Here is a 24,866-nt window from a genome sequence, read left to right on the forward strand (position 1 = left end):
TTCAGGTAGAGGGGTATACAAGTAAAGAAAAAGAAGAATCTACTTCTTGGAAGGCTGAAGTGCAGCTGGCTTCCTTGGATCAAGGGCAGAGGGGGACATCAATGCCGGTGTCACCCCCAGCCCCTAGGCGATCAGCCTTTCCCGGCGCCCCTCTCTTCCGCACCTACCCCCTGGCTGCTCCCACTGACCCCGGGGCGAGCAGGCTGGCAGGTCTGGAGCCGGGAAAAGTGAGCTATCCTATTACAAACAGGAGGAAAGGCCAGGAACTATAAAGAACGTACCTACTGGTGTGTGTAAAAAGGAAACCACGCTTCCCAGGGCAGAAAGCCCTCAATAGCCACTCCAGGGTGCTCCCGAGGGGCCAGACCCAGAGCCCACGACAGGCACAGACTCTTTAACTCCCCGCTTCCGCGCTGTCTTAGGCCAACCAGGGCACGGGGCTCGTGGACGACTGGCCAATCGCGTCCCATCGCTGTCCGCGAACCAGCCAATCGCATCGAGGCCGCGTAGTAAATTCGAATGGAAACTCCACGCTTCACATTCCGCGTAGAGTAACGAGGCTCCAAATTCAAATGAACGCAGCCGCACGCTGGCGACGAGCGCGAGGGGCGGAGCCTCCCTGGCGTGAGCGGAGGACGCGCGGTGGGATTGCCCGGGGGAAAGGAAGGCGCTCCAGTTCCGGGTCAGGCCCTTCCCCGCCTCCGTCGGCCGGACCGGCCTCAGCCATGGCGAGTAGTAGCGGCGCTGGGGCGGCGGCGGCGGCAGCCAATCTGAACGCGGTGAGGGAGACCATGGACGGTGAGTTCCCGTCTTCCTTCCTCTACCTCGCCTCCGCTTCCACAGCGAAGGCCCACAGGCGAGGGTGAGGCTAGGGAAGACTTGAGGTCGACCTTCTGCCCCAGACGACATCTTCGAAGATCTTCCAGGAGGACTGGCCGGAGCCACAGGGCGGGCCGATGGCCTTATCCTTTGAGAGTTTTCTCTTGGCTCCTGCGTAGTTCGTCGCGCGTGCGGCGTTGGGACCCCCGCGTCAACCTGGCGCGCGCCCCGCCCCTCCCGAGCCCGACCTCCAACGCCTCCTCTGGAGCGGGACCCCGCGCGCACCGACCCCCAGACCGCGTCCCGCCCCTTCCTCGAACCGCCTGCGCTGTCCCCGCGCTCCCCGGCTCCCCGAGCGCTCATTCCGTGCTGCGCTGCGCGCTGCGACCCTCCCTCCCCAGATCTGGCTTCCGCGTCTCCTTCCCGCGCCGGATCTGCGCGCCCAATGCGGCGGAGCACCCTGCTCCGGATCGGGAAGCGGTGCGGGAGCGCACTACACCGTAACTTCCTAGTAGAGAGCCTGTGTCTGGTCACCGTTCTGTTCCTTGCTTTGGCACTTAGGTGGACGCTTTGTAAGTATTCGGCAAATGAACAGATAGCCCCTTCATCAGAAATGCGTCGCCTTTTTCTTGGATCGGATGACGGCCGTGTCGGGTTTTGTGGGAAGTGGCCAGTTTGTGTGCCACGAAACACGTGGGTGTGAAGCCTACTCAGGCGTGGAAGACGATTCAGACTCTTGGAGTTAGACGTATCATCTACGGTCTGCCTTGCCGCTTGTTCGTATCTCTGTGCTGAGCTTAGAAAAGCTACTTAAACATCTTTGAGCCTGTCTCTTTTTCTGTAAAATACAGTTATCCCAGGATTAGTTGTATTCGAGTAAGATGATGAGATAAAGGCATAGCAAAGATGACCAATAAAAGGTAGCTTTTCTCTAATTTTTTCTGTTTATTGAATGTCCTCCCAGCTGCAGACTCCTTTCTTTGTCTCCGCTTTACATGCATCCAGCTATAAATGAGTGTTGGATGGATGTTAAATATATCTGCTCACACGCTCCCTCCTAATTTTCCAGGGGATGCCCGCATCAACCTCCATCTCTGTTACACAAACAACCCCATTGAATCCTCACTAGGTAGTGTCAGCCTTCCTGCCATATATGTATCTCCTTTAATGCGTGTTCTACTTTGTGATATGTTCCCTCGTTATCATCCCTTCTGATAACGCCTCTGCCTTTTCTTGCACTGGCTTTGCTTTCCTTTTCAGAGAATTACTTGTACTACTAGAGCGCTTGCATAGCTAATTTTTACTTACCCAGCATCTACTTTGCTGTTTTTCTGAAAACTAGAATTTTGTCCTTAACACCATATCCAGTCTATTTTGTTTCATTTTTCTCAATGTATCACAGCTAATTAATTTTGTAAATGATACCTGTACATAGGAATTTATATATATGACCTCATCATCTATCTTTACCTGGAAGTCAACTTGCTTTTTGAACAAAATGGGGAATATGAGACTTCGCTTCTAGCCAAGTATGTAAGCTGTGCTTAGGTTCATTATGAATGTGGCCATAGAATCCCACGTGACTAGAAGCCGTATGTTTTATCCCTGATGGAACTGCTCACCCATCACCCATTGCTGTCGAGCCTGTTCGAACTCATGTACATCACCTACTGATGTGCAGGTGAGAACTGATGGTTTGTATTGGTTGCCTTATCAAAATCTTTACTGAAAGAACTTTGTGTAAGAGGATGATTATAGAGAGTGTTAAGAACATGAAAAAGTGAAGATGAGAAATATTTTTTTAAACAAATTGGAGGAAAGGAGGTATGGATTAGAAAACATGGCTCCTCTACATGGAGTCCCTGCACTGCACTCTAGTTGGAGGTTCGAGTCCACCCAGATGTACCTCCAAAGAAAGGCCTCCTGAAAATCAGCCATCAGAAACCCATGGAGCACCGTTCTACTCTGACACACATGGAGCCACCTTGAGTCGTAATTAACGCCACAGCAACTGGGTTTTTGTTTTTCTTTGTTGTTGTTGCTGGGTTTTTTTTTTTTTTTTTTTCGCTTTGATGGACAGAAATTTTCTCACAGGTAGAAGGCTTAGAAGTCTGAATTCGGGGTACTAGCTCTAGGGGAAGAGTTTCTCTGTCCACTCTGGGCAACTTTTTATATTTTTCAGCTCCTTCCACGGTTTCTCTTCACTCACAACAAGAAAGTAAAAAGAGAGGCACCAGGTTGCAGTGGGTCAACATTTGTAAAACATGGTAGTTCGATGCTGTTATGTTCATTAGAACTCTAAACTTATAGGAGTACCCTGCTGTAATGCCATAGTTGGGGCCCCAGACATTCATTCACATAAAATGCGGAGTTCAATTATTGCAGAGTTAATGGAAGATAGTGTTTCCTAAGCTGTCTATAGTGATTGGGGCACAAAGCTGAAGAGTATGAAACATCCAGTGTACACAGTTGACCATACATTGAGCTGAAAAAGTAAAGGTAGTCGTTATGTAATCCCACCTTCCTCCACCCTTATGTTCAGAAATAAAACTTTAGCTTGTCCAAAGGCCTGGGCTGACCTACTCAAATACCATTTGTCATTTGAAATTTTGTTAACCTGGGCCTGCACTATGTTTCAGTCTGTCCATGAGAGCCTGAGTGAAGTGTTCAAAAATTGGTTGAGTCCCATTTCTTTCCTCAGTGGCAGATGTTGTCTACCCTTCTTTGCGATCACTTCATCTCCTGACACTCTCTCTCCCATCAGTATTGGAAAGAGTCAGATAACAGATCTAAATTTATTAATGGTTTGCATTTTAACACTTAAATTTTAATTGCAAGATAATGGGAGGAAGTAGATGGACACCCTGAAAGAAACCTGATGGATCCCAGCTCCGATGATAAGGTCTGTTATATAAGATCCTCTACTCATCCTTAGAGCCTCAACATTTTCTTCTTGCATTCTGTCTTTGAAATAGCCAGGCCTTTTCACCTACCTCTCTCTCTCCTGCAGTGTACTCAGTTGCTTCTTTTGCTTTTCAGTATTTTAAAATTTTAGGTACTATTTATTGATAACTTAATACTTTATTTTCTTTTTCTTATGTTCTGAAACTTTTTTATTATCTCTAATTTTAACTTTACAGCTTACACTTTAAAATCCAGAGGCTTCAATGTGTGTTACCCATTGCCATTGAGTTGATTCTGACTTACAGCGACTCTATAGGACAAAGCAGAACTGCCCCATAGGGTTTCCAAGGAGTGCTGGGTGGATTCGAACTGCTGACCTTTTAGTTAGCAGCAGTAGCACTCAACTACTATGCCACCAGGGTTTCCTCAGTGTCTATTACAAAAAGGCTTTATATATTAGTAAGCTTAAGAAACATGTTATAAAAAAGGAGTTAGAAGAGTCTACAGGGTATTGATTCCATATCACTAGCACAGCAAGACAGTGTCAGAGAAACAAATATACCATCCATGCTGCCACCATCAATCTGATTGCTCATGTGAGAAGGAAACCTGGGAGTCAGTCTTGCTTTCTGTCACCTCCCCTACCTCCAAGTCTCCCCTAAGCCCTTTCAGTTCTTCACTCAGCTCAGATTTGACTACTTGTCTTAATCTCTCCTATCCGTGCCACCTACCACGGTCTATCACCAAAATTGCAAAAACCTAACTGGATTCCATTTCCTTATTTGCTTTGGCAGTTTTCAAGACCCATTCTGTTTTTTTGCAGCCAAAGCCTTTTTAAAAGGCAAATCTGATCTTGTCACAATTCTGGTTTAAATCTTCCAATAGCTTCTGAAGTTCCAAAATCTTCAGTAGGGTGTTGGTGGATTTTCATGACGGGATTTCATACTTTACATTCATTCACCTCCCTTAATGACACTGCCTTCATATTAGTGATCCAGATCTGTGAATTTACAAGTTGCTTCTACCGTCAGAACATTTGCACAAGGTGTTCTCTTCCCTCTTTCTCCTGCCTCATTGGCCTGGTTAATTTCTACCTCCCCTTGAAATCTAAGCTTAACTCTCACTTCTTTGGACAAGTCTCTCCTAAACACTGTACTCTTTAAAACTAGGTAAGAGGAGTTTGTAGATACACTTTAGAAGCGCCCTATTCTTTTTCTTTAATTTACTTATAACTAGAATCAGTTTTGTGTGTATGTGCGTTTTTAATACGTATCTCCCCCTAGACTGTAATGTGAGAACTGAGACCATATCTATTTTGTTTATCACTGTAAACAAAGCATCATAGTAGGCACAAAATACATATAAGTACCAACTACACCACTGACACTGAAGAAATACTGACTGCCAACAGTTTTTGTCAAGTTAGGGAGCAAATATCAGTGTGAATTTTTAAAGAAAGCTTAAGGAGGAAATAGGTACTAGAACACAGATGCACCTGAAAGACAGCATGGGATTGTATATAAAAAGGCAGAGAAGAAAAGCGTGAGCAAAGGCTGTGAGTCAAGAATAAACACAGTTATTTATAGACAGGGGTCTGTGATAAAGAGACCAAACTCGAGAGAGAGAACTTAACAGGAAATGATGATAATGTTGGAGAGTTGGAGTAGGGCCAGGGTATGTGTTCTGGTTATCTGTTGCTGCAATAACAAATCACGCCAAACTTGGTGACATAAAACAACAAAAATTACTTACTATCTTTTGTGATTCTAGGTGTTGACCTGGCTCATTGAGGTAGGGCTCACTGAAGTTCTCTTACGCATTGCAGTTAGACAGTGGCTGGCTGGAGTCATCTCTAAAGATTCTTCACGCACACGTTGGTTTATGGATTTTGGCTGCAATGTGGAGCTTCAGCAGAGACTTATCTGGAGCATGTTACCTGGATTTCCTTACATTGGTAGCTGGGTCCCAAGGGAGAGTTTCTCAAAAGAGAACCAGGAGTGAAGTTATATTACCTTTTTTAACCTAGCCTCAGAAGACACTGAGGTGAGAAGACAGTGAGCGGTATCACTGTTGGAAGAAGCAGTCCACCATGGGCTCTGAGTATCCCTCTTAGTTTTACTAAGTGTGCCAGGAATGCAAGGTCCTGACCACTCTTTCCCCGGGACATTTCTTAGGATTGTGTTTATAGCAAGCAACGGTGAGAGATGAAGTGACATCTCCCAGATAAAGAGCAGGCTTGCTTATTGCTTATTATAAAAGTGGAGATTCCCCAAACTTAGTGTTCCTCTCATGCAGTACAAACTCAGTGCATGCTCAGCATCTGTCAGGCCCCTTCTCTGTCATCCCTGTGGACTTACAGGCCCAGAGGTGCTATGCTAACACATTAATATTCTGGCAACTGCTTCTGTTGTAACTGTCTTTTGTCACTGACCCAGGAGTCTCATGTTTTCTGTAGCATCCATGAAACCGTGGAGGGTGATACCAAAAAATAACCAAACCCATTGCCATTGAGTTGATTGTGACTTATAACGACCCTAAAGGGCAGAGTGGAACTGCCCCATAGGGCTTCCAAGGAGCGAGCGGCTGGTGGATTTGAACTGCTGACCTGTTGGTTAGCAGCCAGGGTCTTACCACTGCGCCACCAGGGCTCCTTTTGAGGGAAGCTAGTAAGTAGAGTAAAATTCCAGACTGTCAGTTACTTGCATTGCATTGCATTGCATTTGTTAGAAACAAATCACTAAGTCCAGTCCATATTCAAAGGAAAGAATCAGGCTCTACTTCTTGATAGAATGTCAAAGAGTTTGTAGATATATTTCAAAACCATTACAGTATGGAACACTTTTTAAAATCAATTTAGAGGTAATTTACATGAAACAAAATTTACCAATTTTATGTGTACAATTCTATGAGTTTGGCAAATATATACGTCTGTCTAACCATCACAATTAAGATACAGAATATTTTTATCAGCCCACAAATTTCCCTCGAGCCCCTGTGAAATAAATACCTTCCCTCCATCTCTATCTCCTGGCAGCCACTAACTTGTTTTATGTCAGTAGTTTTGCCTTTTTTAGAATGTCATATAAATGGAATCATACATACATAGTTTTTTGTTTCTGATTTCTTCACTTAACATACCGCTTTTGAGATATATTTTGTTGGATGTATCAGAAGTTCATTCCTCATTATTACTGAACAGTATTCCATTGTGTGGATAAACCACTAATTGCTGATCCATTTAACATTTGGTGGATATTTGAGTTCATTCTAGATTTTAGCAATTAGCAGTAAATTTACCGTGAACATTCATTTACGTGTCTTTATGTGGATACAGGTACAGGTAATTGCCAACTACAACTGTCTTTTTTGGGGGGGGTTACATCTTATTTTTAGTAATACGTACTGTATACAATGTTAAACTGTATCTGTGAGTTTATATGTAATGTTTCTGACCCCCAAAGACAAATAAAGATCGGATTTATAAAGATAGGGATAATGAAAACTAAAAGAAAAAAAAAGAGGTATTCGTCTTGGATCAGAATCGACTTGGGACACAGTCATTGGAACGGAACCCTGTCGTAAGTCAGGGACTACCTAATATATATTTTTATTTCTCTTCAGAAAATACCACGATGTAGGGTTGCTGGGTTGTGTGCTTAGTGCATTTTTTAATTTTATATTTTAATTTTAGAGTGCCAAAGTATTCTCAAGTAGTTATACTGTATTATAATCCTACTAGCAATCTGGGAGTTTCAGTTGCTACCCCTTCTTTTCAGTACTTGGAGTTGCCAATTTAGGATTCTCTTGTCATGTAATAGTATATGATTGTAGTTTAAGTTTGCATTCGTATAATGATTAATAATGAGGAGACTCTTTTTATGTGTTATTTGCCATGTGTATATCTTTGGTGAAGTGTCTCTTCATGTCTTTTACTCACACACACACACACACACACACATTGCACTCATACATATTGCATTGCCTGGCTTTCGCTTGGCATGATGATTTTTGAGATTCGTCCATTGTTGTGTGTATAGTACTCCATTCCTTCTTACTGCTGAGAAGCATCCTGTTGTATAGGTATTCCATAATTTAATTGTCTGTCTGTTCGTAGACATTTGGGTTGTTGTCAGATTTTGGCTATTACAAATAAAGCATTTAACGTAAACAGCTTGTACACCCACTGCTGTTGAGTCGATTCCGACTCATAGTGACCCTACAGGACAGAGCAGCTTATAGCATATGCTATTTCCTCCTCTTTTTCCTTTAAATTGTTGTTGTCTTGCATTTTACATTTTACATGTCATAAACTCACAGTACATTGTTTATATATTCCTTTTAAATGTTAACTTTCAAAGTGGTTAAGAAATGAGGAAAAATATCTTCTATATTTACTCACATTAGAAAAAATATCTTTTATGTTTACTCACCTTTTAGCATATCCAGCTCTCTCCATTCCTTTGTGTAGATCCAAATTATGATTTTTTCATATTTTCCTTCTGTCCGAAATGCTTCCTTTTACTTTTTGTAGTGCAGGTCTGCTGGGTCTGAGTTCTCTAGTTTTTGTTTGCCTGAAAAGTCTATTTTACCTTCATACATGTATGTTTTTAATTTTGCGATTGTATTTTTGGTGAAAGTGTACACAGCAAATTAGGTTCCCATTTAACAGTTTCCGATTTCTGTGCACATTGTTCAGTATCGTTGGTTACGTTTTTCAGAATGCATCAGCATTCTCATTATTTCCATTCTGGTTATTTTGTTTCTGTTAGTTTAGCTTCCCACCTTCTCCCCCGGCCCCCCATCTTCTCATCTTTGCTTTAGGGTACATATTGACCATTTGGTCTTATAAAGATGATTATTTTAAAGGAGCACAGTACTCAAGGGTGGTCCTGTTTCTTTTATGAGGCAGTTATTTGGCTGAAAGATGACTTCTGGTAGTGGGTTCAGTCCCAAATTTAAAGGGTATCTCAGGGCATTAGTCTCAGGGGATCCTCTAGCCTCTACCAGTCCAATAAGTCTGAAGTTTTTACGGAATTTGAGGTTTGTTCTACATTCTCCCACTCTATCTGGAATTTTATCTTCATTTTTGAAAGATGTTTGCTGGGTATATAATTTTAGTTTGAAAGGGTTTTTTTTTTTTTTTTTTCCTTGTAGTAATTTGCTTTCTCATTGTCACCTGGCTTGCATAGTGTCTGATGTTAAGTTTGTTGTCATTCTTAACCTTAGTTCCTCTGTATATAATCTATCTTTCTCCCCCACGTTTACTGTTTTCTCCTTATCACTGGTTTTCAGCAATTTGATGATGATCACTTTGCTGTTCTTGTTTTATTCTGCTTGATCTTCTTGGTTCTGTGTGTCTATAGTTTTCATCAAATTTGGGGGAATTTTGATCTTAATTTCTTCAAATATTTTTCTGGACACCTCCTTTTCCAGGGCTCCGATGACATGTATCTTAAATCGCTTAATATTGTTCCATAGTTTACTAACTCTTTGTCCATCCTTTTCCAGTCTTTTTCCCTCTTTGTGCTTTATTTTGGGTAATTTCTGTTGTTGTATCTCAAGTTAATTGACCTTTTGCATTGTCTAATCTGAAGTTTCGTATATTGTATTTTTCATCTCTAAAATTTCCATATGAATCTTCCTAGAGCTTTTATTTTTTCCTTCATTGTGTTCATTCTTGACCATATTAATGTATTTACAGTTGTTGTTTTAATGTTATTGTCTACTAATTCCATCATCTCTGAGTTTGTTTCTGTTGATGGTTTTTCTGCTGGATATGGGTCATATTTTCCTGCTTTGATGAATGCTGGATTTTGTTGTTTTCCTTTAAAGGGGTAATTTTTGTTTGACTCTTCTTAAGGAAGTACGAAATGAGATTGTAAAATGGGGAAGTAGGCTTTTTTTGTTGTTGTTCCAGAGGGACATGTGAAAATTGAGAATGGTGAAACAGATTTTTTTAGGAAAATGGAGAAATATAAAACATTAGCTTTTTCCAAGTTTGTCATTTTGCCAAGTAAATACAATAGAGGGAGAGAGGATCCTTGCTAGGAGGTAACTACAGGAATGCACAGGGGACATTGCTGGGAGGAGGAATAAGACTGTTGACTTCTATTTGATAACATTTGTTAGAATTTTAGAATCTGTAAATTCTGTAGGGTAAATAGTTTGTTGGTTCCAGAGGGGAGAATATTTGCAATAGGAAAAATAGAATAAGAAAGCTAAAAGTATAGCCAGAGGATGCTCAAATTCTGTATTTTGAAACTGCTACAGTTATTGATTATAACTAGATAAAGGGTACAGATATAAGGAGTGTGAAGATAGCATCAGAAGTGAGAAGGTCTAAGAAATGAGGACCAGATAGATTATTGCATGCATGAATGTTAAAGTCACCAGAACTGATAGGAGTAGTAAAGGAGAGTTAGGAAGTCTTTTGGAAGAAGGATAAAATTGATAAATCCAAAACTGCTTTCTTGTTTGCAAAAGTGATCAAAGACACATCATGAAAAACAAAAGACACAGGTATTTAACATTTAGGAATGAGAAATAGGATATAATCAAAATCCAGAAGAAGCATTTATATTATGCCATGAGCAGTTTCATACTGAAAAAATAAAACTATAATTGAGATGGACGGTGTTGAAATGACAATTTAGAAATGAGTAAATCTGAAGAAATTGAAGGTGTTACTTAAAGTATATTCTATAAAACATGTCAGTCACGGATAGTTTTGAACTAGTTCCCTCAAACCTGCAAAGACCAAATAATTCCTGTACTATCTTTTACTATTCCAGAGTGTAGAGAAAACAGCACTTAATTTTGTTTGTTTAATAAAAATGTTGGCAAGGTCCTGAAACCAAAGCTTAAACTGCACACCAGTCTCACATGAATTACAGATTCTAAAATTCTAACAAATGTTATCAAATAGGAGTCAACAGTGTATTGTAAAGACTCTCCAACTTTGTTAAGGTAAAATCAAAAGACCTTTATTGATGTCAAAACATTGCAGTGGGAGATTGCAGAGCCTCAGGCTCACAGATTTTGGGAAAAATGTAAGTCACAAGTAATTATAGTGCTGAAGTGGGGAGAATAAAGTTGCGCCTTTACCCGTTTGTTTGCAGTAATTAAGGTCAGTTAAAGGCAGGGCAAGTAAAAACTATCTTTAACATTATTGGTTACATGAGTGTGTTGATTGTCTAAAGGACGTAATTGGAAGACATGGGGCCAAGAGGGGTAAATGTTGGTTACAAACTGGCGATATGATGGATATTTTCAGGTATGGTTGATTAACAGTTACCTTGCTTAGAAGGTTAGATCTCTGGAGGAGAATGGAAACAGAGTTTCCATGATCTATCAAGGGGCTCAAACATAGCAACAATTGTGAGAATAGCACAGGAACTGGCCATGTTTGTTTCTTTTGTATGTAGGGTCTCTGTGAGTCAGAAGCCACAGGAGGGCACCTGAGAACAGCAACATCATTTTGACCAATACATCAGAAACTGAGGAGACTGAGATCAAAAGTTTCCATTAAGTGTTCATATTCTTCAGCCTAACCACAAAAACTCATTTCCTTAATAATGGGTTGGCTTCTAGGCAATAAAAGTAAATCTGTGGGAAAGGTTACCTGGAGCTGCAAGGCAGCAGATATAAAATGTAAAATCTGAGTGAAAGATTACATTGAGCTCTTTGAGTTAGTTTAGTCATTTTATAGATAGGTTAGATACCCAGAATAATTTATTACTACCAAAAACTACCAAGTGGGGTTTTATTTAGGTACCTAGGAATGGTTCAGAGTTAGGAAGTCTGTCAATGTAATGTATTACCTGACTAAGTTAAAGGAGAAAAGCTACATGGTCATTTCAGTGGTTGATGAATAGGTGCTGACAAGACTCTATATTTTTTCCTGATTGTTATGGATTGAACTGTGTTCCCCAAAAATGTATGTCAACTTGGCTAGATCACGATTCCCAGTATTGTGTGATTGTCCCCCATTTTGTGATCTGATGTATTTAGCCTGTATATTGTAAATCCTAACCTCTGTGATGTTAGTGAGGCAGGATTAGAGGCAGTTATGTTAATGAAGTAGGATCCAATATACAGGATTAGGTTGTATTTTGAGGCAGTCTTTTTTGAGATGTAAAAGAGAGAAGTGAGCAGAAAGGAGAGGAGCCTCCTACCATCAAGAAAGAAGAACCAGGAGCAGAGCATATCCTTTGGACCCAGGGTACCTGTGCTGAGAAACTCCTGGACCCAGGGCAAGGTTGATGCCAAGACAGAGAGAGAAAGACTTCTGCTGGAGCTGGCACCCTGAATTTGGACTTCTAGCCTCCTAGGCTGTGATAGAATAAATTTCTGTTTATTAAAGCCATCCACTTTTGGTGCTTCTGTTATAGCAGCACTAGATAGCTAAGAGAGAATTTCTGTTAGAAACCATTGACTTTTTTAACATCAATGTTAAAGGCATTCTAAATAAAATTGGAAATACCTGCTTTTGTTGCTTTTTTTGAACATTGATTTGAAAGTTTTAGCAAATAAGGTAGAATAAGAAAAAGAAAAGGCTGTTAAAAAGGAGATGAAACTGTTATTTGTAGATGAAATGATTATGTGACTGGAAAACAAAGAACCAACTGAAAAACTGTTAGAAGCTTCATTAGAGTTCATTAAGGTGACTGGCTACAAAATAATAAGTAATATCCTGGGGTATTAGCAATAACCATTTAGAACATACAAGGGTGAGGTAGAAACAAAACTAAAAAAGAAGTTGACAGTTTAATGTGGTGGATTGAGCACTTGTTGAAACTTATTTTTCAGCTGAAACTTGTTATTCTCCAAGCACATAGAAAATGATAAATAATATTAAAATATAATTATCGGGATAGCCATTTCAAAAACAAGGGAAATCTCCATTGGTTAGAAAGAGAGAGGTCCCCCCTCCCCCCCAAAAAAAGGAGCAGATGGGAACCACAGCAGGGAATTGGGAATGAAACCTGACCAAGCATACCACCCTGCCTGAGTGAAACTTGCAGTCCAAAAATGGGCCATCTGCCATAGCCAGGGAGTGAGAAGTGCCATTCATGTGTGTTCTGGGTGTGGAGCTAGCCTGCTTCCATAAGGCTTGATCCAGAGGGCTAAAGGCAGTATGACATTACCCCTCCAGGAACACATCACCAATCCAGGAATGCAACAGAAAGATCCCCTGTGGAAGATGAGCTTTAAGCCAAGAACCACAAAGCACCCAAGGTAGATAAAAAACAAAAAACTAACTTAAAAAGTGAAAATAAAATATAGTAATAATAGCTAATACTTTTATTGATCACTGTCATACGCCAAGCACCGTTCTCAGTGTGTCCTTTAATACTCACAGCAGTACTATAAAATAAGTACTGTCATTATCCCCGTTTGACCCAGTGATAAAATAAAGGCACAGAGAGGTTAACTAGCAGTAAAGCCAGAATTTGAGCCTAGGTAGTTTGGCTTTAGAGATTACACTCTTAACCGTTCTCTCTTGCTGCTTGCTTATACTTGAAGAAAGAGATTATAGAGCAATCTAAAAGGTGGTTTAAAATAAGGATGAATATTTTGGTGAGTGGCGTCTGGGGTCTTAAAAGCTTGTGAGCAGCCATCAGAGATACTCCACTAGTCTCACCCCATCTGGAGCAAGGGAAGATGAAGTAAACCAAAGACACAGGGGAAAGATTAGTCCAAAGGACTAAGGGACCACAACTACCACAGCCTCCAACAGACTGAGTCCAGCACGAGATGGTGCCCGGCTACCACCACTGACTGCTCTGACAGGGATTACAGTAGAGGGTCCTGGACAGAGCTGGAGAAAATGTAGAACAAAATTCTGACTCACAAAAAGACCAGAATTGCTGGCCTGACAGAGACTAGAGAAACCCTGAGAGTCTGGCACCCAGATACCCTTTTATCTCAGTAATGAGGTCACTCCTGAGTTTCACCTATTCAGCCAAAGATTAGACAGGCCCATAAAACAGCCCAGGGGCAAGGACTAGAAGGCAGGAAGGGACAGGAAAACTGGTAATAGGGAACCCAAGGCCGAGAAGGGAGAGTGTTGACATGTCAGGTTGGTAACCAGTGCCACAGAACAATGTATGTACTGATTGTTAATAAGAAGTTCTATAAACCTTCATCTAAAGTACAATAAAAATTATAATAAAATAAGAAGGAATCCTCAAATACATAAAGACAGGAACAACAGTGCCACGAAATAAGTAGTTGTGAAACAAGCATTTAGTTATGAAATAAATACATGCAGTTATGGGGGAAAACTAAAAATCTTAAACAAAATATAGTTATTGAAATAAATAGATAATATGAATAACTGGCTGGATACAGTTGAAGGGCAAAGTATTAGTAAATCTGAGTATCAAAACTGAAGACAGTGAAAATGAGAAGGGTTATCAGCTTCCAGCCAAGATGGAGTAACAGACCAGATTTACCCGCTACTTGAAACAACCAACAAAACCCAGACAAAACGTCAAGCAAGTTTTTACACCTTGGATATCAAGCAGCAAAGGACAGTGATCCCTGAGACACAAGAAACAAATGAGCTGAGTCCTATGAGTGCCCCAACTTACGGCCTTTAGGGAGTTTCCAGGCCTCAGTTCAGAGAGGGGGAACCCAGTCAGAACCTGGTGAACATGCTGAGTTGTCCAGGGACAAAGGCAACTAGAGCTCACAGGACAGAGCAGTACTTCTTAGGGGCCCTCAAGTTGATTTCGACTTATAGTAACCCCTGAGAGAAAAGAGTTGCACAAAGAGAACAGTGGATCTCCCTGGAGTACTCAGTAGAGCGTTGATCAGCACACCCATGTGCGTGTGTGCGCGTGGGTGTGTGTGGGTATATAAACTACCCAAAGTTGAGGAAAGAATTCTTAAAATGATTAAAGGGAACAGTACCCTACATGTGCACAGGTATGTACCAGCTAAATGGAAAAACCTCATAATTGATGAGATATTGAATAGAGTACTCAGAAGAGTCTTTTAATAGTGCGAATAATTAACCCTAGACTAAACAGGGCTTTCATCAGGCATAATCTTAAAGGTAAGACTTGATCATACTGTTTCTAGAGAACTACATCCCATCAGAAAATTTAAGAATATTTTAAGAATACAAAATATCCAGCATCCAAAGAGGTGAAATCCACAATGTCTGGCATCCAGTTAGGGACTAGGTAGGCAAAAAGCAGAAAAACACAGCCCGTGATAAGGAGAAAAATGTACCAATTGAAAGAGACCTAGAGCTGATACAGATGTTAGAATTATCAGGCAAGGACATTAGAACTGTATTCTGTATGCTCAGTAAGTTAAGTGGAGACAGGATGATACATATTTTTTAAAAAGACTCAGGTTGAACTAGGGATGAAGACTACAATGTCCAAGATGAAAAAGTGGGATAGGCCCATCGCATGAATACTGTAAATTTTTTTCTTAGTGGGACTTGAATTTAAATTAATGAATGACTTAATATTGTTAACGTGTATGTTTTTTCCAAAATAATATGTAGGTTTCTTGTGATTGAAATCAGAATCCAAATGTAATTTGGTTTTGAAATTGATAAAGTTTTTAAGCTCACCTAGAGAATAAAAGGGCTTATGAAAATGAACGGTGGCAAAGGAATCTTTAACCTACTACATGCAACGTAAAGTTAGTGTGAAATTGTGGTCATGACACAAGGTAGACATACAAGTACACAGATATATGGAAATTTACTGTGTGCTAAATGTGGCATCTCAATGAATAGCAAAAGGATAGATCATTCCGTAAATAAGATTGGGGCAACTGGCATATTTCTGAGAAGAAAAGTTAGGTCGTAACTCCAGGTAGTTAAAATTGAAATGTTTAAGGAGGGGGAGAAAAAGAAACTTTCTAGTACTGGAAAAGAATACTGGTGACTTATTGTATAATTTTTGCATAGACAATTACTTTCCAAACGTAATGCCAACGGAAAATGATACAGAAACAGTAACATATTGACCGTTGACAAATTTTAAAACACACTATAGCAAACAACCAACATAAAGTTCAGTGAAGACAGTGTGTTTACATCCTGTATTAGTAGGTATTCTTGGAAAATGACTTTTGGAAACCTGCGTCCTCTATGCTAGTGTTTCTCAAACTATCCATGTCAGAGACTACTTTGATAAACTCCATTAAGATGATTACTTTAAAAATGAGATTGAAAAATATAGGCTCTCATTTTTATTTTTAGGTTCAACAGACATAAATTACTTTGAAATTGTTCTAAGTTTCTAAACACAAAGTCTTAAATACATATATTACTGAATAAAATTTGTTCAGTATTTATCCCACAGAAATAAAATTTAATTTGTAGAAATACTTATCACAATATTATTTTTATGGGAAAAACATGAGAGCAACCTAACTCTTAGAATAGTGTAGTAGTTACGTACAGTGTTTCCATAAAATGGAATGCTATGCAGCATATTAAATGTAATGAAGGACTAAATGTAATAGGAAGAGTTCAGAATAATCCTGATTATGATAGATAAATTTTAAATAGATGTTGAATGAGTGATAGAGTATACACCAATATGTTAAAAATGGTTATATGGATAGAGAATGTAAATTTATTTTTCAATTTCTAGAGTTAAATAAGGATAAAACAGTATTGCATTCCAACTTCCAAGTCTAGGGGTGCTCTGTTAGTTCCAAAGTAGTAATACTTTGATTAAAAACAAAAGTACTGTGTGCATATTTTAAAATGTAAGCTCTTTTTTTTAACTTTTCTCTATGCCTTTTTTTTTTTTTTTTTTCCAGTTCTGCTTGAGATTTCAAGAATTTTGAATACTGGCTTAGATATGGAAACTCTGTCTATTTGTGTACGGCTTTGTGAGCAAGGAATTAACCCAGAAGCCTTGTCGTCGGTTATCAAGGAACTTCGCAAGGCCACTGAAGCACTAAAGGTTAGAGACTCATATGTTAGTTCATTCTAAATAAGATGATTTCATTTAGAAAATTAATGATGAGATTTTGTGAAAGATCTTAGTTACACCACGTTAAACTAGCTTACAACACCATCAGAAGAAATCCTGAAGACCAGAAGTTTAATAGCATACGTTCAAGTTACCAAAATTGCTACTATCACGGACCATATTATCCTTTTTGTTTTTTTAAGATGAAATTCATATAACATAAATTAACCATTTTTAAGTGAACAATTTGGTGACATTGAGTACATTTACAATGTTGTGCAGTTACCACCTGTCTCTGGTTCCAAAACATTTTCATCACCCCAAAACTGTTAGGAAGTTGCTCCCCATTCCCTCCTGCCCTAGCCCTTGGCAACCACTAATCTCTGTTGTCTATAGTGAATTTGCCTTTTCTGGATATTTCATATGGCACCATACATGGGTGGCTTTTATGCGTGGCTTTTTTCACTTAACATAATGTTTTCGAGGTTCATCCATACTGTCGCATGTATTAGTACTTTTTTATGTTGTTAAGTGCTGTCAAGTCAGTTTTAATTCATAGTGACTCCATGAATAGAATTGCCTCGTAGGGTTTTCTTTTGTGTTTATATATTTATTTTTAGTATCCCATGGTGATTCACTTCTCATTTCCTTTTATATATGCTCTTTAGGTATTTTCTTAGTGGTTATCATGTTGTTTGGTGCTGTAGAGTAGGTTTTTACTCGTAGCAACCCTGTGTACAACAGAACCGAAGACTGCCCGATCCTGCACCACCTTACAGTTATTGTTAGGCTTGAGCCCACTGTTGCAGCCACTGTGCCAATCCATCTCGTTGAGGGTCTTCCTCTTTTTCACCTATTTTATCAAGCATGATGTCCTTCCCTGGGGACCAGTCCTTCTTGATAACATGTCCAAAGTATGTGAGACATAGTCTCGCCATACTTGCTTCTAAGGAGCATTCTGATTGTACTTCTGCTAAGATAGATTTATTCATTCTTTTGGTAGTCCATGATATATTCAATATTCTTTGCTAACACCACAGTTCAAAGGCATCAGTTCTTTAATTTCTTTATTCCTTGTTCAGCTTTCCCATGCATATGAGGCATTTGGAAACACTCTGGCTTGGATCAGACACACCTGAGTCTTCAAGGTGACATTTTTACACTTTAAAGAGATCTTTTGCAGCAGATTTGCCCAAGCCAATATGTCCTTTGATATCTTGACTGCCGCTTCCATGGGTGTTGATTGTGGATCCAAGTAAAATGAAATCCATGATACCTTCAGTCTTTCCTCTGTTTATCATTATGTTACTTACTGGTCTAGTTGTGAAGATTTTTGCAAAGTTCTAGCAAACAGGAAGAATTAATGAAAATTTTTTCTGTAATTTATGAAAACTGGGTAGCTTTCCGATTTAAATATTTTTTTAAAAGAAAGGATGCATGCTTATAATCTTAAAATATTTAAATCGGAAAATATAAAGAAGGAAACAAAAGAAAAAATCACTCAAGATTGCCCGAGAAATACCCAGCAATAATATTTGGTGGACATTATTCCAGATAGTACCATGATATTTTTAAAATAAATGCATTATAGTTAATTTTTTTGAATTAGAAAAACAACGCTTCTCAGTATGCTTCCCTCCAGATTCAAAGGTATTCTTTCCTAACTGCTACATTGGGCTGTAGAATTTGGAGTTGAGAGAGAAATGAGAGACTAAAGAAGTCCTATGCCTACACCTACCCTCCCCTTGGGGGGAATAAACTGACATAGCAAAGGAAAGTTGGGAAGAAGATTTTACTGGTCAGATTTCCCCAGGGCCAGCTCTTGCAAATTTTTGAAGTTTCAGTGGCCATCTGGTAACTATACATATGTAAGTGTCTAGTATACCATTGCTGCCCTCTCGAATAGAAAGTAGTTCTCCATTTGTGTAACATGAATGCTGCCCAAGCTTGACTTCCGTAGTTTAAGTGAAAGTACTTGGTTCATTGGCTGTATATTGGGAGGAGAGCCTCCAAAAGTTAATATGAAATGGGATAAGGTGAATTAAATTGCATTTTGTTAAGGTATTCTAATTCAAAAAAACTAAAATTGTTTATATATATTTCAAGTTTTCTTTGAGGTAGGTAATACTGAGAATGGGGTTAAGGAGATGACAGAGTGCCAAAAGGTTATGTGGCTATACCTAATATTAAGAACCTGTAAGTCTAGAAGAGAGGAAGAAACATTTTAGAACAAACTTTTTTTTCAAACTAGTTTCTAATTCTCACAGGTAGTAAGCCTTATAAGTAGGTTATATAGAAAAACAAGGTATGTTTTGTTGACTGAAAAAAAAAAAGTTCCAGCCTTGTTTCAAATTGAGTTATCTATGATTTTCTCATATCCGAAGGGATTTTTGTGAAAGAGTTCTAAACCTAGACTAAACTTAAAAGTAAGTTTTAATTAGGAAGTTGAAATAATTAAAAGCCTAATATTTATCTCCAAAATTGAACTTGCTTAAACCATAATTTTTATATTTGGCCTTAAGAAATTACTTGGTCGTTCTTGTATGATAATGGTATTGTTATTTAAATCTTTTTAGAAATATGCATCAAATCATCTATTGGTAATGATATGGTACCTGGGAATTTCTTAAGAATAATCTGGGAAAGAATAATAGCTGGGGATGTAGGTGAGACAGGATTAGTTATGTGTTATTTCAGATGGAAGTTCATTTTACTATTCTATATGTATCTTTGAAATTTTGTACAAATTTTGTATGTCTAATATATATGTGTGTGTCTAAAACAAATATGTATGCATATTTTTAATATTATAGCTATAAAAACTGACCTTAAAAACCACAAACTGACCTTATGGACAACTAAGAACTTTAATAAACTAGTCTTTTCAACCATTTAATAATTAGAAACAACTAAAACAACTCCTAATCCGTTTATTCCTCTTTTGCCCTTTTTCTCGATGCTTCATAGCATAATGGCTCTTTTTCATTCTTAATCCCCTTTTCCCAATGTAAGAAACCAAAACCCAAACCAAACCCATTGCCATCAACTCGATTCCGAATCATAACGATCCTATAGGACAGAGTAGAACTGCCCCATAGAGTTTCCAAGGAGTGCCTGGCGGATTTGAACTGCCGACCCTTTGGTTAACAGCTGTAGCACTTAACCACTATGCCACCAGGGTTTCCCAGTGTAAGAAAGCATGCAGAAATAGACTAATGAAGATTATTGGGACAAAATGTGCTCCAACTTTATTTTCCAGTATCTGTATATTTTTTATAGGTACTCTTAGCTATTATTTAAGGTGATATATCAGTTTTCTGCTCTTAGCCTAGGAGAAAGTTCAACAGGTAGTGCAGATGCATGGCCACAAGGCATAAACCACTGCATTATCCTGACACAAGTAGTTTGGTATATATGGGGAAGGGTTGTTTGTAAATGACAGTGCAGTGTTGATAAATTTATCTCCATGGTGTCTCCTTTTCTACAGTTTTATTATAATGAATCTTACTTTCTTTTCTAGGCTGCTGAAAATATGACAAGCTGACTTTCTGAAGAAATCTTGATGAGATACGTCAAGCTTTGCAAGAGTATTTGAGGATTGCATTGTAGTCAAGAGTGTAGAATGAAATTACTGCATGCAGCAGTGTAGAAACATTTTCCTCTTTAAAAGAATTACAGAACCATAGCTTTATAAATCAGTGGAAAGTGGCTTACGGAGAGAACTATCCGATGTGTTTACTTCACATCTTATTCTTTTTTTTTTTAACAGCCCTAATGCATTGGCATCGCCATGTATATCGTATTTATGTATCCCTTATTTATAGCTCTGATAGCTTTAATTTTCTAAACAGTCTGTCTATCAGATGTGCACTTCTGCAGTGTGTGGTTGAAAGTATGGTAGAACCCATCAGTAGTGATGTAGTAGTTATGACTTGCTGACATTTCCATTATAAACTTTAATTTTGAATTGTTTATGAATAATAACTGTGGATTTATGTTGTATTCAGCTGAAAGTTGACAGAATTTCAGCCACCGTTTGCGAATTTTTATTTAGATTCATTATGTATATCATAATCCTGTTTTCTGTGTAAGCATGAAAAACATTTCTTAGAATCTGCTCTTTAACAAAGAGTGTTTAGTTTTTTAAACATAAAGTTTGGCTAGCAATTAATAATGTGAACCAGATCACTTTTGTATTGAAAAATAAAACTTTCAGAGACTAAAAAAGTAATGACAGTGTTCAACTTAGTATTGCTTGTAGTTTGAATCAATTAAATCTAATGAGGATGTTAGTTGAGAATGTTTCTCTGAGTTTTATACTCTATAAATAAAGGCCTAAAAAAATGTATAAAATGAAACATACCCAACATGCAAAATTCTTTTTTACTTTTATTATGTAAAAGTAATTTGAGTGCTTACCTAATAAATCTTGAGTGGTTATCTCATAAATCATTAGATAGGAAGTGTCTTTCAGACCAAAAAAATGTTTATTTTTTTCCTGAAGAATTAAGGATTTCTAGTCATTAAACTGGAGCCCTAGGGCATAGTGGTTAAGAGCTTGGCTGCTAACCAAAAGATCAGCAGTTGAAATCCACCAGATTCTCCTTGGAAATTCTATGGGACAGTTCTGCTATATGTCCTGTAGGGTTGCTGTGAGTCAGAATGGACTCAATGGCAGTGGGGTTTTTTTTTTTTTTTGAGTCATTAAACATAAATTCAATAATCAAATGTTCTATATGAGCAATCATAATTATGTCTTTCTGAGATCAATTCTGTGTGTCATTATTTTTACCCTGAATGTTTTAAAACTAACCAAAGTGAGCATTCAAAATAAATTTTAGAAAAAGTTTTTGTTTCAGTAACAGCATCTCAATGGCATATTTTTCCTGAAACTAATATGGTCTTAATCTGATATTATTGTTCCTTAAATTTTAGATTTGTTTAAGCTTGTGGTTCTGTAGTTAATGATGGAACAAGCCTTCACTCTTTAGTTGTAGTTTTTGTTCTTTTAGACATGATGAAGTGATTTTAATAAGACTTAGTAGTATTTGAATAGCAATATTCTCTACAGTTGTTTTAAGAATTGCATCATTTGGTCATTCTGACTTTTAAACACATGGCATCTTTATCAAGTGCATTGGAAAGTCTGTTATTGGCATAACTGGTAGACAGTAATAACTTGTGATGATAAATCATTTGATTCATAATAATAACTGCAAATACTGCATGTTATTTATAAAATAAAAATAAAAATCACTTTCGCTAAGCTCATAAAATAAAGCAAAATTTATATATAGTTTTAGGCCATAAGAGCTGATAGTTTTATTTATGACTTTGTAGATTAAGTTATTTATGTATGGAACAAAGCAGAAAAATGTATTGAGAAAGAGTTACGTTTACAGAGGACTTCTTTAATGTGTTACGTTTCTAAAGTGTAAACATATTTTTAATGCATACTTCAGTAATATTTAAGGAAATCAAAGTAATGATATAATTGCCATGTTGTGCATGTTATCAACAACAAAAAAATAAAACCATTCTGGTGGTATTGGCATGCATTTTGATTTAATATGCTTCTGTGAATTCAGCTTGTATTTCTGTAGGTATTCTATAAATATTTAGACACTTTTTAGTTATGTGTGATTTGAGAATATTTAAAGGTAGGTTATATAATTTATACCTTATTATCAGGCTTAAAGTGTAAAATGGAATACTTTTCCCCTGGTAGTGAAAGGAGATAGTTGTATTAACATTGCCTCAGGCTTGCAAACAAAGTTGGCAGTTAAAATAAGTATGAGGTTATATTTTTCAATACTTCAAATTAGAGCTTCTTTACCAGGTGAGACATTATGAAATCCCTGGCTGTGTGTGGAGCAGTATGTTTTACACTTATAGGATGCTAAATTTTCATCATAAATACTTGGTTTGTACTTAGATTTCATAAAATTTACAGTTGAAAAAGATAATACATACCCAAGTTGATCCTAATGTACTTTAAATTTTTTTCAACAGCTGAATCAAGTATCAGTTTTTAAACTTAAATTTACTATAATTAATTTAGTTCCTCAGTCACAGGAGCCACATTTCAAGTGCTCAGTAGCCACATGTGGCCAGTGACTCGGCATTGGCACTCTACTCAACTGTCCTTTCCTGTTGCTTTCAAACCCTAGTATACATAATTGGTTCTCCATCATCTTTGGTGTTATTTCATTTAGTATATACATCTTATAACCAACCTTATACATTTGGGTTACATATGGGCGAGAATGACCCTTCTGTTGTTGTAGGACGAACATGTTGGTATTTGTGCTTGTTCAACTGGAAGAGCACTTCCCAGTGACTCACAAAGGAGAAGAGGGGTAGCATGCCCAGCATAAAGAGGATAACTAATTTGGCCAAGGTCAAAGTAGGGTAACCAAGCAGTCAGACTACTGGTCCCACTTATAATCTGTGTTGTTGTTAGGTACCGTCTAGTCAGTTCTGTTGTACTATGTACAACAGAACAAAACACTGCCCAGTCCTTTGCCATCCTCACAATCATTACTATGTTTGAGCCCATTGTTGCAGCCACTGTGTCAGTCCATCTCCTTGATGTATTCATTCAACAGATGTTGAGGATCTACTATGCGCCAAACACTAAAGCACTGCGGGGCGATGGTGAAAAGGGGTGGCACAGGTTTGATTTGCGTGGACTTTTCACCCAGTTTGGCAGAGGTAGATAATAAAATATGAGCCATGGTAAGTGCTGGATGAAAATATTTTCCACACTAGGTCATCTACAGTGACGTTTCAGCCAAGGCCTTAATGGCAAGAGGAAGCTAGCCACTCAGACCTGGGGGGAGAGCATTGCAGTCAAGGGAGTGCCTAGTACAAAAGCCATAAGGCAGTGTTATGGATTGAATTGTATCCCCCAGAAATACGTTGAAATCCTAGCCTGCAGATGTAATCTCAGTTGGGAACAGGAGTTTCTTTGTTATGTTAATAAGATCGTATCAGTATAAGGTGTGTCTTAAACCTAAGATTCTTAAACCTTACAGAAAAAGCAGTTTATGCTCAGAGGCCAATTTATATCGATAAATGCACACATACAAAAAGAAGAAAGAGACAAAATCAGAGAACTGTCCCTACAACTTGAGCGAATAGAAAGCGAGCAACAAAAGAATCCATCAGGCACCAGAAGAAAACAATAAAAATTAGAGCTGAACTAAATGAATTAGAGAACAGAAAAACAATTGAAAGAATTAACAAACCTAAAAGCTGGTTCTTTGAAAAAATTAACAAAATTGGTAAACCATTGGCCAGACTGACTAAAAAATACAGGAAAGGAAACAAATAACCTGAAAAAGAAAGGAGATGGACCACATCACAACAGACTCAACTGAAATTAAAAGAATCAGATTATTACAAAAAATTGTACTCTAACAAATTTGCAAACCTAGAAGACATGGATGAATTCCTGGAAAAACACTACCTACCTAAACTAACACAATCAGAAGTAGAACAACTAAATAGACCCATAACAAAAAAAGAGATTGAAACGGTAATCAAAAAACTCCCAACAAAAAAAAAAAGCCCTGGCCCGGATGGCTTTACTGCAGAGTTCTACCAAACTTTCAGAGAAGAGTTAACACCACTACTACTAAAGGTATTTCAAAGCATAGAAAATGACGGAATACTACCTAACTCATTCTATGAAGCCACCATTTCCCTGATACCAAAACCAGGTAAAGACATCACAAAAAAAGAAAATTACAGACCTATATCCCTCATGAACATAGATGCAAAAATCCTCAACAAAATTCTAGCCAAAAAGCAGATTAGACACAAGCTTCTGACAGTCCATTGTATATTCCATATTCTATGCCAACACCATAATTCAAAGGCATCAATTCTTTGATCTTCCTTATTCATTGCCCAGCTTTCACATGCATATGAGGCAGTTGAAAAAGCAGTGGCTGGGGTCAGGTGCACCTTAGCCCTCAGAGTGACAACTTTGCTTTTTAACACTTCAGAGAGGTCTTTTGCAGCAGATTTGCATAATAACGTGTTCTGGAATTCCCATTCTTCAAAATGTTATCAATAATTTTTTACAGTTCACACAGTCGAATACCTTCGCATAGTCAATAAAACACAGGTAAACATCTTTCTGGTGTTCTCTGCTTTCAGCCAAGATCCATTTGATATCAACAA

The 24,866-nt window shown here is 38.2% G+C and overlaps 2 protein-coding genes across 5 annotated transcripts in view; one reads left to right on the forward strand and one right to left on the reverse strand.

Moving 5' to 3' along the window:
* The window catches only part of BORA (BORA aurora kinase A activator), a 41,942-nt gene extending 41,545 nt beyond the window's left edge, over positions 1-397 (reverse strand). For 3 of the 4 annotated variants that reach the window (XM_010589419.3, XM_023547303.2, XM_010589417.3), the window contains exon 1: positions 282-397. The gene's annotated coding sequence lies outside the window, so the exon portion shown is untranslated. The remainder of the gene's footprint in view (positions 1-281) is intronic. The other variant, XM_010589418.2, reaches the window with a different exon arrangement.
* Positions 350-24,265, forward strand: MZT1 (mitotic spindle organizing protein 1). Its single transcript, XM_064270051.1, has 3 exons — positions 350-798; positions 16,522-16,667; positions 20,197-24,265. The coding sequence occupies exons 1-3, from the start codon at positions 573-575 to the stop codon at positions 20,218-20,220; spliced, it is 396 nt and encodes a 131-aa protein (XP_064126121.1). The 5' UTR covers positions 350-572; the 3' UTR covers positions 20,221-24,265.
* Positions 24,266-24,866: the final 601 nt, after the last annotated feature.

Source organism: Loxodonta africana, chromosome 17, assembly GCF_030014295.1.
Source record: "Loxodonta africana isolate mLoxAfr1 chromosome 17, mLoxAfr1.hap2, whole genome shotgun sequence".
In the NCBI taxonomy this organism is placed as follows: Eukaryota; Metazoa; Chordata; class Mammalia; order Proboscidea; family Elephantidae; genus Loxodonta; species Loxodonta africana.

Excerpts from the sequence above, each read along its gene's own strand:
- MZT1 (XM_064270051.1), top strand. The coding sequence starts at position 573 with ATGAACGCAGCCGCACGCTGGCGACGAGCGCGAGGGGCGGAGCCTCCC. Across the intron at positions 799-16,521 it reads GGTGAGGGAGACCATGGACG|TTCTGCTTGAGATTTCAAGA; the intron begins GTGAGTTCCCGT and ends TTTTTTTTCCAG. Across the intron at positions 16,668-20,196 it reads AGGCCACTGAAGCACTAAAG|GCTGCTGAAAATATGACAAG; the intron begins GTTAGAGACTCA and ends TTTCTTTTCTAG.